This window comes from Lupinus angustifolius, chromosome LG09 (genome assembly GCF_001865875.1).
Source record: "Lupinus angustifolius cultivar Tanjil chromosome LG09, LupAngTanjil_v1.0, whole genome shotgun sequence".
Lineage (NCBI taxonomy): Eukaryota > Viridiplantae > Streptophyta > Magnoliopsida > Fabales > Fabaceae > Lupinus > Lupinus angustifolius.
In genome coordinates this window covers 19,634,332-19,649,290 of record NC_032017.1, presented here as the reverse complement: position 1 = coordinate 19,649,290, position 14,959 = coordinate 19,634,332, and the positions used below count along the sequence as shown (strand labels likewise).

Here is a 14,959-nt window from a genome sequence, read left to right as displayed (position 1 = left end):
AACAAAATAATATACAACTTTTAATGATATCATTTATCATTTTAATTGTAATAAAATTATATTTTTATTATTAAAAATAAATAGAGAATATAAACTTGTCTCTATGGTAACAAAGAGAATCCCTTATTTGTAAAATATTTGCGAGTGCAGCTCAGAGAAAATGGTTATAAGTGGGCAGTAATATTGATATATTTGAGGAGATATTAATTAGCATCGATCTAAATTTGGCGTGTGGAAATAGTCATTATATAAAGTAAGAGACTGAGAAGTAATTATATAACATCATTTACACCTTTTTATTGGAAAATTAAAAATATTTTGTGTTAATACGTATTTCAAAATTTTATGATCAGAATAATTAAGAATTTGCGGTCAACATTATTATTGATACTCATTCATCTAATTAATGCATTTTAACTTTTTTGCACTATATGGGAGCTACGAACGTCCAATCAATCCATAATCAATATAGTAAAATGTGTGGATTGGAAGGAAATTAAGACTTTTTGTTCTTTTTTAAGAGTAGAAATTTTAATTAGTACACCATCTATATTCTAATTAACTTTGAACCCTAAATGTCAATTCTATCTGATTACGTAATACTATGTATGCAATTTATATATTACTTGTGAATTAACTGCCACCTCTAATTCATTTTTGAATCACATCTAGCTCTGATGTTATGTATAGAAAGATTTTATACCCTATATGCATGGATATTATGTTACATCATAGATACTAAAGTGAAAAGTAGAGGAAATTAAATATCGTCATTAACCATTATGTTTTCTTTTGTTTTTTACCAACAAAACAATAGATTCCCACTCTCATTAACCAGTACTCGAGGATGGAAAGTACCTTAAAATTTAATTATGATTATTTTTAGCTGTAAACGCATTAATAATTCTTTTAACCGGCCATATATAAATTTATATAAATTCCAAACTTGTGTATATGTATCATATACCCCCATAGACTATATCTAAGAGTTGGCATGGGTTTTGTGCAATCATGCTAATATTAGATGTCAAATTCTACCATTTTTATTTCACCAAATCAAATTATTTTTATCTCTATATACATATCAAAAAGCTCATTAAAAAAATTGACCATATTAATATGGTGCTAGATGCTACTCATTCCCTCTATATATAAACCCTCCATGTAACTATTTGTTACTCACAAATCAATAATATGTTACCTGAAAACCACATACAAGCATAACACAATGTCTTCTTCTCATGTCCAATACTTGGTCGTGCTTGTTATGGTTCCTTTTGTAACATTATATGTTATCCCTACACATGCAAATTTGAGTTCTGAATATTATGACAAAGTTTGCCCTCAAGCATTGCCAACTATAAGGTCTATTGTTGAGAAAGCAATTATTAGTGAGCACCGTATAGGAGCATCTTTACTGCGTATGCACTTCCATGACTGCTTTGTTAATGTGAGTTTACATACATGTTCTAAGAACCCATAGCATAAAGTTTGAAAAATGAGAACTAGGTATGAGTTATGACATGTATTATATATGCCCTAAAATTTCCATTTATGCAAACTATTTACAGGGTTGTGATGCATCAGTTCTACTAGATGATACTCCTTTGTTTGTGGGCGAGAAAAGTGCACTACCAAATAGAAACTCATTGAGAGGGTTTGAAGTGGTTGATGAGATTAAAGAAGCTGTTGATAAAGTTTGCAAATGCCCTGTAGTATCATGTGCTGATATCTTGGCTATTGCAGCTCGTGATTCTGTAGCCATTGTGAGTGTTATATATCCAAACCTTTCTACCTTGTTTTGGTTGAATGTCATCTTATAACTTCAAGAAAAATATTAATTAAACCTGCTATGCCTCATTTCTATGCACATATACTGAACACCTTTTTTAATATGGGAAAAGGGTAGAGAGAAGAGAAAAGGTAAAGAAGTAGTTTTTTTTGATAAAGGAAAATTGTATTAAAACGAGCACAAGGGGTGCCCACCCAATACAAAAGAGATCAAGCGGTCAACTTTGTAGAGCAAAGTTGTATACAAAGTTTTGGATTTATACACCAATTTGCAAAAGATAAAGATAATACATTAATAGAAACAAAAGAAGAGAACCAAATCCAAGATCTAGTTTGAATTAGATCAAATAGATGCACATAACTTGGAGTCTTGTCCAAAAAAATCGCTTCATTTCTCATAAGCCACACAGACCAAAACACCGCAAACCAAAGCATTCTCCACACTTTTAAACATCTTCCACCGCGAAGGGCCTCATGAAGCTTGAAGGAGTCTAGAGTTGACGAATGATTTATCACAGGGATTTGTAACCAAGAATAAAAACCTCTCCAAATACTTGAAACAAAGTCACAAGATATAAATAGGTGGTCAATAGATTCGATATGATTATGACAAAAAGTACAAACCAAATCATCCACCCTCACAATAACATTCCTCTTAAATAATTCACTTACATGGTTTTGTTTTTATTATATCTTGGTTGGAATCCCACTTAGAAGGATTGCTTCCATTTTGTCATATAGTTTAAATAATTAAATTTTGCTTTTAAAGAATTATGTTTCAAAAAAAGTAGAATTCATGGCATGAGAATATCTAGTTTCAAAGAGAAAATTTATTTATACAAAACTTTATTGATTTTTCATTTTACAACACAAAGTATAGAATGCTTTGTAGAGTATACTTCCCCTTGTATAGTACAACTTAAATTATGTAGTTTTTGCTTATTTTAAAAAAAATAAACTTATAGTTGCAATCCTTATTTGTTTAGCTATTGAGTTGATAATTGAATGAAAAATATATTTCAGTTGATAATTTAATAATTAATTATTATATAAAGCTATGGTATATGGAGCAAAAGATGTCCACACTTATATATGATGGGTTAATTTTTTCTTTGGATGACTTATTTTTTTCAATCAGCTTCACTTCTGATTTTACTCCTCAAATTTCAATATATATATGATGATAAAGATTAAAAATATATAGTCCGGTAATCAAATAATTTTATACCCTCATCCTTTCCCTATAAAACTTAAAATTGTACAAAAAGTCTTCAAGGCGTAACTCTAGATTAAAAATGTAAAAAAAAAATTACACAGGGTAAGAAAGGGGAAAGATCATATAATTTCTATTATTATAATTTTTATTTTTAATTAAATAAGATTTTTTAATGGATGAGAACATTAAGTAAGATAAGAATTGAGACAGATAATACCAGAAATAACATTCTTATACACCAAAGATTAAGAAATTGTGTTTCTGTTAACAGTTAGGAGGACAAAAATATTGGTACGAAGTGTTATTAGGCAGAAGAGATACAAGAATTGCATCAAGAGATGCTGCAAATACCAATATCCCAGCCCCATTTTTCAGCTTCCCACAGTTACTTTCTACTTTCCACTCTCATGGGCTGAACCTTAAAGACCTTGTAGTTCTCTCTGGTAGCCACACCATTGGTTTTGCCCAATGCAGTGCTTTCAACAACAGGATCTTCAATGACACCAACATAGACCATAAATTTGCAGCCACTTTGTGTAAAATATGCTCTCAAATTGGTGGTAATAATAATTTAGCATCACTTGATTCAACTCCTGCAAGATTTGATACCACATACTATACTTCTTTATTGTACAAAAAGGGTCTTCTTCATTCTGATCAAGAGCTCTTCAAAGATGATGGTAGTGAAAGTGACAAATTGGTGCAGTTTTATAGCAAAAACTCTTATGCTTTTGCTAAAGACTTTGGAGCTTCCATGATTAAGATGGGTAACATGAAGCCTCTCACTGGAAATCAGGGTGAGATTAGGTGTGATTGTAGAAAAGTCAACTACGGACTAAAACTTCACATTACAAGCCTGGGTCACAAAATTATGAAGAAGGGTGAAGATGGAGAAACTTTTTCTTTCAAAGTTATGATAATTTTTATATTTCTCTATATGTTATAAAAAATACATTTGTTGTTAACAATAAGATATTTCTCTACCATTGACTAATTGATGAACCATGCAAAAGAAAAGCATTCTAGGGAAATGTAAAGGTGCTACGGATAAAACACAAAGTTAGTGTCTCTTTATGAATGATGATGTAAAGTTAAGGCTCGAGTAAAGCCTTAAGGCAAATTCTGTGGTTTGTTAAAGTTCTTATCATCATTAATTAATTAGCAAGCAAAAAAATTCAAAATACTATTATTTATACTCCCTTAACATAACAAAGCTTCTTGATGACCACATTACACTTCAAATTCTTGGATCATTATCACTAGACTGGACATACATAAAAGAGTAGTGTGACTAAATGAGCATATATATTTAATTTGGTCATCTTATATTCTAAGTTTTAGTTAACTTTGTGGCAATTAGTACGAATCTGGCCACTTTTCCCAGTTAATGGACTAAGGTTTCCCATTTTGACCATGGCACTTGCAAAGTCTGCATAGAAAGTTGTAGGGTTGTTGCTATAGGTAGTGACATGTGTGTCCGTGGAACCACCACTATAGAGTTGTTGATCTGAATGTAAAAGTCCTTTTTGGTTAACAAGATTCTTGAAATAAGCATTGTCAAATATCACATTAGTGGTGATATCAAGTGGGGAAAGGTTACTGTCACCACCAGTGCTTGGACACTTTGGCTTCACTGATGTTGCAAAATTTGATTCTATGTTTGTTTCATTGTAAATTCGGCCTCGAAATAATTGACATCTTGCTTGTCCCGTTGTATGAGCTCCTATATACATGAAAAAGGTGAGAGTTGCATAAGAACACTTTACTTAATTGTGTACTTATGTTAATGTTCAGATGATTTTTTAGGATTATTAATTAATTGAGTAGAGATTACCTGTCCATCTTTTATGTTCAAATCATGTCACAAATTAATTAAAGAATGTCGACTAATTAAAATGAAAAATCATAAAAACATAAAATAATTTGTTATATTACTTGACAAAATGCGATTAGCTTAGACTATTAAGACATGAATATTTTGGAATAGATAATCTTTTTTTTAATTAATTAGGGTTTTGCTAAACTGAACTCCCATTTATTAAAGTAGTATCAAGTCCCAATGATAAGTCCTAATAGTCAACACTCATTTGGGCTCCATATATCACTTCATAAGTCATGACCATTACATATATCAAAAAATCCAATAATTTCTAATATGCTGAAATTTAATGGATTTTATGGGTTAAGATTGAAAAACTTAAAATGTTTGAATTTATAGTTCTAAGTTACTTATCCATGTAAAACCCAATTAATTAACAATAGACTAATAAAAGCAATTTAATTTCAATATGTTGGGAAATATTGGATTTTTTTATATATCCACTGATTATGAAGTAGTGCATACATGAAGCTCAAAATATTGGGTGTTGGCTGTTCAGAGTTAACATTTGGGATTGGTACTACTTCAATAGGAAGGTTAAGTGGGTTTGGCCCATCACTCTTTTAATGTACTTATAAAAATTTAAAGTAGATATATTTACATAAACTAGTTTTACATTGTTGATCATCATATTATAAAAAATTATTGACCTATATGTGTATTAAATGCAGAGTTGACAAAATAGGATGATGAAGATTATTGATATAAACTTTCTTTTGAATAGATTTTTAGTTTTAAGTCATTTAAACTTAATGATGATCGTTGGTGTGGAAAAATTTCACTCAATCACATTTAAAAGGGGTGAAGCAATATATTTTTTGTTGTTTTGAATTTACCTGAGAGGGCTACCATCTCCTTGGTGTTAAAACCCTTATTTGCAAAAGCAGAAATGAGGTCATTAAGATCCATTAGAGGAGATGGAATATCCTTAGTGGCATCATCTTTACTTGCCGTGGTTGAATCTCTTCTGCCTAACCCAACATTCCATGATGGACCTCCCAGCTGAGATTATAATAACGTATCAGTCACTTAAAGCTTTGACTAAATAACATCTACAATTAAAATATGAATAATTTTCTGAATCAAAATGTCACTACATATCACTGTGTCTAACAACAGTTCTAAATAGTTTATATCTAAAAAGTTGTTTATGTAGTCTACAAAGTTCTATAAGATTTTAGTGGAACTTAAGCTAACAAATATTCATACCACCATTATCTATTTAGTTATGGTGCTAAGTATTAAGTATTAAACTCACTGCAACAACAGCGTCACGGGCAGCAATGGCTAGAATATCTGCACAAGAAACAACTCCAGGACAAGCATTCTCCACTTGAGTTTTAATATCATCAATTACATCAAAACCTCTCAGAGAATTCACATTTGCACCAGCTGATTTCTCTCCTGTAAAGCTCGAAGTGTCATCTAATAGAACAGATGCATCACATCCCTACAAAGTTTTATCCATAAAATATAATTAATCAAGTTTCATATGAAGGTATATTGGTTAAACCTAATATTTCGATCCACTTTCTGCATGACAATTAATGAGAACTTGTAAATAGTTCACGACTATTTCACAAGTTAAGATTAGATATCATTCAATTTTGTGCTCTATTCACAACCATGTCCCGTGAAAATTGCCTCTAGCTAATTTTCCACGTGTTGTGCTATAATTAAATTCAATCAACTCCTGTACCAAACAAATTTCAACCAGGTTGAATTAAAAATTGCACTCGTAGTTATCAAGGACGTGATTAGTGACAGGTAGTTGCACCCAGAAAGCTCAAACCATGCATGAGTAGTTAGATATTTACTACATCAAGGAACAAAAAAAATGGTATTTTTTGTGTAAGTATTTTTGATAAGTTTGACAAAAAATGCATGAGTAGTTACATATTATCGTAATTTATTTATGCATGGGAATGAAAGTGTGAGACGAAAAGGATAAGAGAAACATGCATTAACAAAGCAATCGTGGAAATGAAGACGGAGCAAGGAAGCGCCCATGCGATCTTCTTTGGCAACTGCAGTGAAGACTGCAGATTTGATTATAGATATGGCTCTTGGACATGTTGTTTCATAGCAATATGAAGTTAGCTGAGAAGAGGTTATGGCAAACAAGGATAACAAAGTAAAGAAGCACAATATGTGAGAAAGTGAGTGAATAAGACCCATTTTGACACAATAGATATGGCCCTTTGCATTTGCTAAGTAAACACTGCTGCTAAAGCTTTATTTATAGTGAACCATAGTATGGAAACAATAGGAAGCATGCATGATTTCAGAACTGCCAAAAAGCTTGAAAGAAGTAATTAAGCTGTTCTGAAAGTTTAGGATTATAAATATTAGTCAAATTAAAATATGAGTTAGTTTAAGTAGTTTATTATATAGGAAAAAGTCTTTACTATAGTAATGATTCAAACAATAACTAATAAGATAATCAAATCAAACTAAACCTTAGTAAGTTTTAAGCTTGTTATAAATAGTTTCTTTCAAAATAAAAATAATCAAATAATTATATGATCTCCATAAAAATTGTTAAAATGTGATGTGAACTACAAAATCTGCATTTAATCAACATTAGGATGATCGTCAATATGAAAGACAATCACGAATTACCACTGTGACAAAAGGTGCAACCGAAATGATCGTGGGTGAGAAGAGTAATCATTAGAATAATAACAATTGGAATAATCATCAATGAGAAAATAAGTCATTACTGACATAATTCTTCAATGAGAGAAAAGACATCATCGAAATAAACCTCACTACAAATACAACATAATAATATAATTAACATTGACATGATCATCGATAAGAAAAGAAATCACTGCTAACATAAACTCTTTAATATGAGAAAAAAGGCACTGTAAAGATTACTGTATATATGAATAAAAGAAGAAAGTGAATTGTGCATGGAACATTACGTGCAGGCTTAAAAGATAGCCTAATTTTATAGATTGAACAATATGTCAATTAAAAAAAAGTATCGTAAATTCTATTTGATAATATGCTCGGAAGTTCTACCACAATTTTATCATTCACATGGATTAGCTAATTAATAATAAGTGTTGGAAGTTTTTGAGTATCATATGATTAGCAACAATCTAATATATATGATTTGCTAGGAATAATATCATCTTCAATTTAACTCAAAAGTTAATGCAGCAGATGGTAGAGACAATAAAAGTGAAGTTTTGGCTCTAGATCATTAGAAAAATGGTAGACAAGCAATGTCTTACACAAAATGTCAATCCTAATGTATATCTGCTATAATTTTCTTCACCTCATTTACTTTCACTAATCATATTTCCTTGTCTTTTGCCAATAATGCAATTATCAAATGTATATTCACATTTTTATTTAATTAATCATAATTTTATAAAATAAAAAATAATTAATTAATAGGGAGTGTAATTAAACATTTTGAAGTGTCAACAACACCACCCAAATTCTAGTTATAGTCAAATTTCTTTCACTTTTTTCTCCACTACAATTCACAAATAATTAAACGTTTAGTATGGCCAAATGTGGGATTAGGTTATAAGTTCCATTACGTCATTTACTTTCATTATTATATGTGATTTTAGTTGATACATTATTTATATCTCAAATGACCTAGGAAATATAAAAAATTAAGCCTTTAATTTTAAATTTATAAACACATGGCAAGATTAGTATAATATATGTATATAAATTTCATTAGGTCATTTACTTTCTCATGCAAGGTTAGTATAATTTATGTATATAACTATAAATGATTTGTGTTTACATCTCTGTGAAGTATTTTGAGTAACTGAGTCAAGGTTTTATATGGACGAAGATTCAAATTTGAGTAAAAATCTTCAAGGGACCTAGAATAATACAATCACGATTCCTAAATAATGTGATAATACCAAACCAAATCCTTTGTTAATAGAATATCACTGATTTTATGTTTATAAATCCAGATTTAATCTAAATATTTACATCTTAATTACAGCTTTCCCCACTTTTAGAATATCTCTAACTCATAACACACTATTAAGGATACCTTTTGTTTGTCAAGTCATCAATTATTAAGTATACCCTCTTAACTAACTCAACATTTTAATAATTAACATATGCCAAGAGGGATGTCCCATATGAATCACAATAACTTTATTTCATACTCTCTTTACTTTGGTTTTACTTTAACCTTTCCTTAGTGTTCCACTTAACATGTATGCTAAGTCAAACATGATTGAGATAGCTCCAACCTTGTGAAGTTTGGAGTGTGCATGCATGAATGTGAACATGCTATCATATATAGGAATCTAACTAGTCAACAAAATTATGAAACTTGAATACAAATTTGTGCGAATCCACCAAACATTTGAACATTCTTCCCGGTGTTTCAATAATAATTGAGCAGGTGAAAAATGTATATTAAGTTAATTCGAAACAAAAGCTGGTGGAGATAACCTTAACTAATCAACACTTAGAAGTTAGCAGCATATGCATGTTGAGATTATCACTATTGACAAAAGGGACACTTTTTTCGTCACTAGAGACTGATTATCACACTACCCTAAGCGTAACTTTTATGCTAGTTACACTAAGCAATGGAGTTCCGTTTCAATTTGCAAGAAAACATGAAAATAGAAAATAATGATGTATATGGAAGACTACCAACTCATTCCACTAAGCCAACACCACCCCCACTTACTCACATACCATGGCTATCCTCTTTTAAAATGCACTAGTGCAAGTATTTAACAAGGGACATTAAAAATGTGATTTAATATGTACACGTATACTTATTTTTATATTGTCTAAGATATCGTCCGTTATTCATATATTAAACTAGTAGATGGTGTATTGATTATGTAAATATTTTAGAGAAGAGGTGTTAGGGGAGGAACCAAATGCTCACATCTAACACCTTTTTTCTAAGCTTAAACTAAAAAAAAAGTAAATAAAAAAGAGTTGCAACACATTAAGTGTTAACAACTAAATTCAAACCGGACAATTACACTGAATAAACTAAGGATTTGAATTGATACATGTTTTCAAATATTAATTAGTTATATTAATTATCCGTCAAGCGAAATTGAAGTACATTTTTTATAGGAAAAGTTTTTTTATGGGAAGCAAAGAGGAAACTATGTAAATGTTGGAATCTGAATTTAGATATTGAATACCGATCTCACAGGTCTATTAAGTAAGTTTAAATGCTGGTAACAAACAAATAATGATTTTCTTGAGCAAATAATAGTCAAACCCAACAACTTGTAGTATTTGATTTCACTTTGGCATTTTCAGTGGCAGGCAGCTATCAATTGATGAATTTTGTATCAACCGGTGAAGTGATTGTTATTGGGTTGGTGGATTCTATACCGTTTTGACCCATACATCATAAATTTGACTAATAAATTATTCCTATAGGCTTTTCTAATGTGGCCTTATGGCTCATTTAAAAAAGTTAATGACAGGTTTATATAAGGAGTTGATCTATTTATAAATTTTATGTGGATAAATAGTGTTAATTCTCAATTCAGATTTGCAATTTTTCAAATGTTATAGGTTGCACATTCAGAAAAACACCTTTATTTTTATCATACGGCCAAGTATCAAACGAATAAAGATTCGGATCCTCTCTATTAATAGAAATGTATATACTTGTTTTTATATACTTGTTTTTTCTTGTATTTTTTGTGATAAAAATGTTATTTTATTATATGTAAAAAAATAAAAATGTCTTATCATGTAATTTTTACCTTTATTTTTATAGTATTTGTCTTTTAATTAATGAAGAAAATTCCTACTTGTATCAAATATTAATTTTGTTTGTCTCTTGGATTAATTCATAGTTAAATTAAATGGTGTTGTAACGTGACAAGGAGCACCAAAGTAAGATATGATGAAACTAGATCTACAAAAACTCATGTGTGCAATGCAAAAGAAAAAAGGATATCAAATTTTAACATCAAAAACTCTCAAATATTGAAAAAAACAACAACCAGACAATCTTCAAAAAAATGTTTTATATGCAAAACAATTATAATATCATTTTCACATTCTTCTTGTATAAGAGAGGTAAAAGTGAGATTCTTCTATTCAAATACTCTTCTAACTTTTCTCACTTTGACTATAAGCAGATATGGCTTGAGCTAAGAAATTTTTGGTCTTATATTGTATTTGAAGATCCAGCAACCTTACACCATATGATTTTTGGTCTTGCATAAGCTAGATAAGAAGAAAAGATAGAAGTATAAATGATATGGCTAGAAACGAGACAAACGAGAACTCAATTTGGTTCAATTTATTTAGTTCATAAATCAAATTTATTTGTTAAGCTAAATAACGAGTCAAGTTTCGAACAAATAACAAATTAGTTCGGTTTATTATCAGTTGTAACCAAAGAGAAAGAAATAAAACCAAAGATAAAATATAATAGGTTGTGTATGAAACAATCCTTCATTCATTTTACATTACATCTATCAACATAATCTCTTCAAACTCTTTATATTTTACATTACAATGCTTCAAATTCATGATATGCTTAACAGTACTATTTTTCTAAACCATTTTCTTTCATTCATTTTAATAACTTCTTTTCTAAGAATTTTCTTTTTTAAATTTTTTATATTCTTTTTTATAAAATTTAATTTTTTTTTACTTTGAACATGATTTTTGCAGTCAACTAAGAATATCTATATAATCCATTTTTTTATTCTCTAAAATTACATTTACATAAGAAAGATATTTATAAATTAAAATTGTATAATAATTTTTACGTAACAAAAAACGACATTGCATCAAAGAAACATTCTTAAATTTATAAATTGCAAGAAATAAAATAAGGACATGATAATTTAAAAAGAGAAAAGAAAAACTTATGCAGAAACATACATTTGGAAACAACCCACAAAATATTGAATAAACCGAAGTAATTATTTTGTATAAAATAAAATTATAAAAATCTCATTATCTCCCAATATAACGTCATACATACATATTTACACGACCTTTTCTCTTTAAAAAATAACACAATTTAATAACACTTCTTCCTACTCCTCCAAAACGTTACCACAAGAGTTTCATCAAGTCCATCTATAGTTGATGATGTTTTGTCTCATTATGAATTTACTTCTTACGTTGGAAGCCGTTCGTGAAATACCTCATCATAAAAAGTGCACAAAAAATTAGGTAATAGGATCTTCAATGCACCAGACATTCTAGGAAGATGATATATTGACTCCGAACGTTGGAGACTAATTTTGTGTGCGTGTCGAATGTAATAATGTTTATATATTCTATGAGATGGAGTAAATGAGAAATAAATGTAAAGATTTTTTATGTCAAAACAAGATCAAAAAATTGTAGTTCAAATAATGCAACTCTATATCAAATGTCTTACCTCTGAATTCACTTTTAAGTTAGAGTGTCGTTAAAAGTACTTTTTTTAACTATGATTATATTTACCTTGCAACGAATAATTACTAAGTATCGAATACATGAGAGACAATGGAAAAAGAAATAGGAGAGGTTAGAGTATTCTTTTTGTTATTTGAATCCAGGCAATTTCACACTTCAACTCTCATAACTTAACCACATGAGGTGATTATGGGAATCAAATTCTTTTCTTTATTTTATTATTGCATCAAAGTTTGCTTCTTGATCTTTTATTTTATATTTATGTTATTAAAAAACTATTAACACGTTCTATGCAAATTAAATAAATTTAATTAAGAGGTTGGCCACTTTACCACAAGTCAACAATAATTTTTTTCTAATTATTTTGTCTAGGATTTTCATACTCTCCATTTATTTTTAAAAGTTTGTTTAAAATTTATTTAATTTACTTCCCTTACTATTTCTACTGGTCTTTCACACACATACCCAAATCACCTCAGAACTATACAATCTTTTAATTTCTAAAATAGAAGTCACTATAATTTATCATTAATGTATGTATTCATACTTGGTCATATTTTGCTTAATTAATATTTTTGCTCATCAAACACTACATTTTATATTGACTTTATTCTCTTTTGTCATTTTACCGAGACATTGTAGGTATTATAACATTTATATTCCAATACCAACTTGATACCGGATAAAAAATCTAGATACTTTAGCATTAATCCATGACCAATAAAGTAAGGACAAGACATTATTACATATATAGCTAAAAAAAATCATTACATATATGCTTATTTCTGGTCATCCAAAGCAGAGAACAAAGATTGAATAGACATGGAAGAAGGAATCTGCAATTTGTATTGTATGATTCTTTATGGGGTTGATGAAGGGGACCCTCGTACTTTTGGCGGAGGGCTAACTGGATGATCACTGATTCGTCCAAAATCCTGTGGTTAATTTTACAATGTTAGTGTAGATAAGAGCAAGGTATATTTTATTGAACAATGTTACTTGTATTTTGTACATCAAACTTTATAGGTTTTAAAAAAAGCAAAGTTTTCATTAAAAAAATGTACTTATATATCGTGCTTGAAATACGATGATATGCTATATTTTATGAAATTTGCTTATGGATGACCCTATTTTAATGTTTTATTAATATCATATCGGTTATCAAACCAATCAAGGTATTGTAACAGTGATTTAACAGGTGGTTTACTGATTAAACTACATACTTATGAAATTATATATAGATATATTTTCTACTAAGATTAATGTTGAAAAATTAATAAATAAGACAATAAAAACTTTTATTATACAATTTGTTAAAACAAAAAATGTATCACTTGATGATAGATTATGTTTAGAAGATTAAAAATGTATTAGTTATGTGTTTGATCCCCATATCGTCATTAGATAAAAATAAGTTATTTTCATTAAAAAAAATAAATGAAATTGACTAGTATGATTGATACGGTTAAATTAAAAACTAGTCGTATGACCTCTTTTGACCAGTTTTGGTTGGTTTTTGACTAGTATAATTAAATAACTGATATAATTATTATACCATACCAATATTAAGATTAATTCACCAGTTTATCAGTGACTAAACAATTTTTATATAAGTGCCCAATCTATATAGTCTTTGAAAATAAGCTAACCTTGTTCAACCACTCAGCAGGTTTAAAGCATGTATCTTTGGAGATTACACATAAGAGGCCGTATAAATTAAATTTGATTGAAAAGCTTACCAATCCTTAAAAGTTAGGCTGAAGATTGAAAAACTAGCTAGGTATCGAATACGGTAGCCAGATAAGCTAACTTGTGTAATAAACTAATAAATTAGTTGAAAAATAATATAAAAGAGCTTATAAACTAGGAGATGAATAGACATAAATCATTTTACAAGTCAACTCTAATCAAGACTTAGTAATAAGGATTAAGAAGTTTGAATAAAAAAATAACTGGAGAGAAGTAAAAGACATCTTTCTATTATTATTTTAATTTAGAGAAAAAGATACTAGTATCCACACAAATTCTATCTAAAATGACAGAGAGCGTGAAATGAAACTAGGAAAAGAACTCAGTACTCTTTATGTAAAATGATAAAAAAATCTCCACGCTTCTGTTTCTTTTTATATGGGAGTTTTTGTCTTTCTAAAAACAAGCTTATAAATATTTCTATTTTAAGTTCCTAACCAACCATACAAATGAGGAAAATAACGCATATTTTTCTCTCCTTAGCTTTCATCTTTCCATTTCTCTCACTAAAAAGGTATATAATAATTTATGGGGTAGGACAAAACTCTCTTTTTCTTTAATCTAAGGGAAGGTTCCTAAAGACCTTACATAGGAGAGGGAAGTGGGAAAACAGAATGGAAAATAAGAATCTGAACATATTTTCTGGCATTTTAATGAAGACACTTTCACACTTCAAGTCTCATACCTACCTTTATCAAATGAGCTCAACTTAAGGGATAAGATTATCTTCTTTACTCTATTACATGAAAGTTTTCTTCATAACCTTCTATTTTATTTTATATATATGTTCTTAAAACTTATAATCATTAATAGCGAACATAGGTTGCATTGTTTTGATCAAAATAAATTAAAATCAAGTTAAAATTTAATACATTCAATATGATTAACTTAATTCAGATTCATTACCCTTGTTGGAATATGTG

At 29.2% G+C, this 14,959-nt stretch overlaps 2 protein-coding genes across 2 annotated transcripts; one reads left to right on the top strand and one right to left on the bottom strand.

The window, feature by feature from the left end:
• LOC109357248 (cationic peroxidase 1-like) lies at nucleotides 1,152-4,137 on the top strand. The gene is made up of 3 exons (XM_019601071.1): nucleotides 1,152-1,450; nucleotides 1,572-1,766; nucleotides 3,279-4,137. Exons 1-3 carry the CDS (start codon nucleotides 1,229-1,231, stop codon nucleotides 3,951-3,953), a joined length of 1,092 nt encoding a protein of 363 aa, XP_019456616.1. The 5' UTR covers nucleotides 1,152-1,228; the 3' UTR covers nucleotides 3,954-4,137.
• On the bottom strand, nucleotides 4,201-7,105 carry LOC109357249 (cationic peroxidase 1-like). Its single transcript, XM_019601072.1, has 5 exons — nucleotides 6,849-7,105; nucleotides 6,145-6,336; nucleotides 5,723-5,888; nucleotides 4,334-4,730; nucleotides 4,201-4,298 (listed from the first exon to the last, which is right to left on the bottom strand). Exons 1-4 carry the CDS (start codon nucleotides 7,062-7,064, stop codon nucleotides 4,345-4,347), a joined length of 960 nt encoding a protein of 319 aa, XP_019456617.1. The 5' UTR covers nucleotides 7,065-7,105; the 3' UTR covers nucleotides 4,201-4,298; nucleotides 4,334-4,344.